This window comes from Myotis davidii, unplaced genomic scaffold (genome assembly GCF_000327345.1).
Source record: "Myotis davidii unplaced genomic scaffold, ASM32734v1 scaffold496, whole genome shotgun sequence".
In the NCBI taxonomy this organism is placed as follows: Eukaryota; Metazoa; Chordata; class Mammalia; order Chiroptera; family Vespertilionidae; genus Myotis; species Myotis davidii.
The window spans coordinates 3152577-3157882 of NW_006289398.1; the positions used below are offsets into that span (position 1 = coordinate 3152577).

A 5306-nucleotide genomic window follows, 5' to 3' on the forward strand; every position below is an offset into this window, starting at 1 on the left:
CCTCTTGGACCCCCAGCTACTTCACCCCTAATGCATTACCCAGGCGCTTTTCACCGGCAAAAAAGAGAGTGTGTTATCCTGAGAATCACCCTGAAAAGTCGCTCCCACAAATTTGGACCAAACGCCCCTCTGTGCTGAGGGATCGTGGAAAAGACCAGCACAGCTGCAGACATCCCTGATCCTGTCCTCAGCGAGCTTCCCGTGCTGTGTGGGACGCAAGTCTCTCAGACAACGAAGGTTTGTCCTAAGCTGCTGAGTCTTTTGTGCTGTTGCTCCTGTTCTTTCCATGTAAGAAAACACATCGAATTCTAAACTAGGATTGCAGTGGCTTAAAGAGAAGAAAAGCCACAGAAGGACTTGGCACATCGGAGAGGGAGGCGTCTGGACTGGACAGAGAAGCTGGGCCGCCACCTGGACCTTCTCACCTGAGGGGAGGGCCGGGCGCAGGCAGCCCCACCTCCCATAAAGGCAAGTGCGAGCCAACACTGAGCCAAGTAGGGGCTGGGCCAGTGGGGGGCCCTTGAACGCCAACATCAGGGCTCCAGGTTGTCAGGCAACAGAGAAACACTGTGCGCCACTGAGCAAACTAGCAAAGTGGGCTTTCACAAAAGCTCCTAAAATAGGCCTCCAGCCTCATTCTGACATGCAAGCGGCTAAATCACAGGGTAAACCCGAACAAGCAGGCAGAGAATGAGGCCACGAACCGACAAGGACCTAACTTTCAAGTGCGTGACCTGGCCTTGCCCTTAGGAGACAAATGCAAAACATTGCATGAACGTCCCAGTGACATGCTGGCCATGTGGCCTGCACAGGGCCGGCGGGGCCAAGAGCTCCAGTGGAGGGGACATGCTGGGCTGGCCTGTCACACATGCAGAACCGCTCCCAGCAGGTCAGCAGTTCACGTGCTACCACACCAGCACACGTGGGAAGAACAGGCACAGGAACAGAAGAGTCTCCACAGCGGGAAGATGAAGCGAGGGAGACCATGCACAGGCAGGCAGGAGTGCATGGACCACGCCAACTCCAGTGCAGATGTGCAGGCGGGCGAGGGGACAGGCTGCACCACGGGACCCACACTGCCCGGGACTCGCTGTTGTAGAGTACCCTTGGCCTGGCTAACATCATTCCATGATGCTGGAAGGACAGGAGAGAGGGTTTCCAGCGAGAGCCCCTCTCATTCTGCACACAAAGACCATTAGATTTGAAAGAAAATATGAAGCCAGATAGATGTAATTCTGTGGTGCCTTTCACACTTAAATACTTGTAGTTATCAGTCAGTAGCTGTCATCATCAAAAGAATATTCCAAGCAGAAAGATTAAATGTTAACAGATGAGTAGCTCTGGAAAACCGTGCACTGAAAAAATAAATACCCCCTTTCTCCCTTTTTCACGTAGTTCTAACTTTCCACATAAGTGTCATCGAAGGGAAAAATGGCGGGCTTGCACGTGCAAAGTTGGACGTGCTAGAACTGGTTCCAGAGTGAATGCAGCAAAGGCTGTATCACATGGGTCTTCGTTTTACCATCTGCAAAATGGAGGTGGCCATTTTTGTATAACTGCTCTGTAAGAGAGTAAGATGAAGAAGTGATTTGTGCTACAGAGATGGACCTTGAAACCACTGTGCTAAGTGAAAGAAGCCAGAGACAAAGGTCCCACATTGTATGCTCCCGTTTATATGAAATTTGAGGTCCGGTGTATGCACTGGAGAGGGGATCCTTCAGCCCGGCCTGCCCCCTCTCTCAGTCTGGGAGCCCTCAGGAGCAAGCCCAGCCTTACCGCACGCATGCCTGCTGCCCAGCGGGGATAAGGGGACTGGGTGCCACCATGTTGTGGCTGTGGGCACCACCATCTTTGAGGGTGTGGCAGTCAATTAGCATATTCCCTCCTTATTGGCTGTTGGTGCCACCATCTTTGAAGGCGTGGCAGTCAACTAACATATTCCTTCCTTACTGGCTGTGGGTGCCGCCATCTTTGCAACAGCATGAGGGTCAATTAGTATATTCCCTTTTTATTAGATAGGATACCCAGAATAGGCACATGCATAGAGAGAAAGCAGACCAGTGGTTGCCATGGAGAGGGAGGGCGGGGAAAGAGGTTGGGAAGTGCCACTGCTTAATGGGTACAAGGTTTTACTTGGGATGATGAAAAATGTCTGGACATAGACAATGAAAATGGTTGTACATCATCATGAATGTGCTTAATGCTACTGAAATGTATCCTCTACTATGGTTAAAGTGGTAAAGCTTATATTATGTATATTTTACCACAATATAAAGAAAAGAGAGAGAATAGAAAACAAACTTCTGACTGTGTCCTCTATACATCCTTATTAACAAAAGGAATAAGTTTATTCAGCTGATCACAACCATGGCTAAGCTGCTAATCTAAAAGTTCTATTTTCACTTCAGTGGGTACTGTCTTAGACAAAACTATCATAAACCATTATCTCCCCTTTCCCTGGCACAGCTGTGAAAGGTGGTTTTGTGCAGACACTGGCAAAGCTGGACTGGGAAGGAGGAGCCAAGAAAGCTGTGTAATGCTGCAAGAAGTGGCCCAAAAGCACCGTGTCTAGCACCAAAAATCTGAGGATAGTGGCCTCCGCCCTTGTCCATCCAATAGCTCTGATTCCACATGGGGCATGGTGGGAAAAGGTTAATTGACTCGTTCAACACATACTTTCTGGGTATCTACAACAAGCCCAGCGGTGGGCTAGATGGTGTAATTATAGCCGTGTAAAGTTACAGTCCCTTCTATCAAGAGAATTTTAATCTAGAGGGCAAGAGGGATAAGCACCAATGATTACAGAAGGCTGGGAAGGCTCAACACATCCCCAACAACCAAGGCCTGCCCACTATTGGGAGCCCTGGCTGTCAAGTCAGAGTTCACCGTGTTTGCGCCCTGTGCCCCACACCCCACAGATAGGCCTCTGCAAAGGCAAAGTCAAACCAGAGCTGGGGGGCAGGGGGGCGGTAACACTCAACCTGGGGCTTTGGCTGAGGACAAGCCCAGCTCCTAGAGGACCAGACAGGGACTGAGAGAGAACGCTTCTCCCTGAAACCACCAGCCTGTCTCTAGACAGAGCTCAGCACCCTGAGCTATCATGGGCTCCCTCAACACCAGGGTCGGCGTCTATGCTATGGATCTAGTGGGTGTCAGGAAGAGGGTTTAGTTGGCAAAAGTTGCTAAAATGTGATGCCCAATCTTAGGAAAAAGCGCCCTTTATTCTCACTACCAATCCTTCAATCTAGAGTCAATCTAGTTTCTAGAGGCTGGTTCTCTCTGGTTGACCCTATGTGGGACACCATAAAGTATTGATTCCTGGGCCTCTCCACAGATCAAGTGATACAGGACATCTGGGGTGGGCACGGCATCCATATTTCTTAAAGCTCCAGGCAATTCTAAAGGTGGCAGGGTTGAGAACCTCTCATCTAGGCTAAGAAGCAAAGGGAACAGGCTTTATCAAGAGCCTACTATGGGCTGGGTACTGTGCTAGCTCCTTGCATACAGTGTCATTCTCTATAGGTGCCCCACCAATTACCTTCTTGGATTTGTGCTGGCCGTAAACATATGGTCCCTCAGAGCAGCACTCAACCTTGGGGGGACAGGAGATTAGGAAAAGATACCCCAGTTTCCTTACCCACTGGGTGGGTAACTCTGAGGTACACTTCAAACCTGGGGTGAGCAAACTCTTACTGTAAGAAGCCACAGTTAGTATGTTCAGCTTTGTGGGTCATACAGTCTTTGTCCTGACCACTCAAATCTGCCTCCACAGTGCAGAAGCAGCCACGGGCAATGATCAATAATGGACTTGGCTGCATTCCAATAAAACTTTATGTACAAAGACAGACAGCAGGACATAGTTGGCCAACCCCTGCTCTAAGTCTAAACAGATTCCCAGAAGTTCTCAGTGAAAATGCATTCCGGTTGACCCTAGCAGTAACCTGCCAATAGCAGGCTACTTCACTCCCTCACTGTACACTTCCTGGGGTCACTGGCAAGAGAAACTCCCTGCATTCAGATTCTTGTCTCAGAGCCTGCTCTGGGGGCACCCACCCAGCATCGGTATCTTGTTTTAGACTCACAAATACTATGGAGTTGAATACACCATCTCCACTTTACAGTGAACCAACTGAGATCCCGGGACTACAAAACTGATACGTGATAGAGTCCATATTAGAAGTCTATTTGGCTCCAAAGTCAATGATTTCTCTACTGCACGACAGGCGTAAGGATGGAAACACACACACACACACACTCAAATAGCTTTAATTATGGCGAGCAAGATTCCTACTATCGGTGTAATTACTGACCTATGTTAGAAACGGGGCTTAAAAAAATAATAGAAGTAGTAAGGTTTCACGGTTATGAGAAAATACTCTTTCTCTTTTACGCTGTATCTAGGCTAGGATAGAACTCATTTCCCAGCTATCAGCTGGTTGCCATCCTGGTACTGTTTCTCCTCTGGTGGAATCTTTGGCTATACCTGGGAACAAATCCAGCCATTCAAGGTAAAGCCCCCTGTGTCACCTGGAGCCTGAAGAGAAAGAACTAGACTGAAAGGCCCTCTTCCATACAATAACATGGGGTGTGGGGACAGCAATCTCTCAAAGCCCCTTAAAGGCACTTGTGAAGGTCCCCTGCGATCCTAGGGGTCCCAGAGAACCGAGAACCCAGTCAGAAACCACTCGTCATAGCTTACGCGGTCTTGCCCTCGCTGTCCTGCTTGGTGGCACTGGCCCCCTTCTTGCCGAGCAGCGAGGCCACCTTCTCGGCATCTCCGTTCTCCACGGCCTGCAGCAGCCGGTCATCGTTCTTGTTCCACTCATTGGTCTGTGGAGCGGAAGGGAGACAGTGTCAGCGGACAGCAGTGGCCACGGCCGTGCTCACGGCAGGCCCTCAGGCCTCCCACTCCCATCCTTCCCTGCTGTTGCTCAAATCAAACTCTTCCCCCACAAATAGGCGCCTTGAAAATACCTTCCCCTTCACCATGGCGGCACTCAAGAAAGCCGGCTTCCCAAAAGGAAACATCAACAGTTCAATGAAATAGCAGCCGCCACCAAACTCTGCCATGAAAGTACTTGTTTGAACTGAAGTTGGGGAGATGAGGCAACTTACAAAGACCTCCGGGCCAGTTTACACATTAGCTTGTTTCCAGCTCAACCCGACAGCTGGCCTCTCAGAGCAGTGGCCTTTGACCTGGCCCACAGCTCACGGGCCCACGGTGTTACAGAACCAAACCGCCAATGGCTCAAGGCTAGCTGAGGGTTTATAATACACGGAATTTTTTGTCTGCTTTTTTGCCACTC

At 49.8% G+C, this 5306-nt stretch overlaps 1 protein-coding gene across 2 annotated transcripts in view; it reads right to left on the reverse strand.

Annotated features, from left to right (window-relative positions):
- Positions 1-5072, reverse strand: part of RAI14 (retinoic acid induced 14) — a 50064-nt gene extending 44992 nt beyond the window's left edge. For both annotated transcript variants that reach the window (XM_006761768.2, XM_006761767.2), the window contains exons 1-2: positions 4975-5072; positions 4700-4830 (exon numbers count right to left, since the gene is read on the reverse strand). In XM_006761768.2, the coding sequence (XP_006761831.1) occupies positions 4700-4830; positions 4975-5070 (227 nt within the window). In that variant the 5' untranslated portion in view covers positions 5071-5072. The remainder of the gene's footprint in view (positions 1-4699; positions 4831-4974) is intronic.
- Positions 5073-5306: the final 234 nt, after the last annotated feature.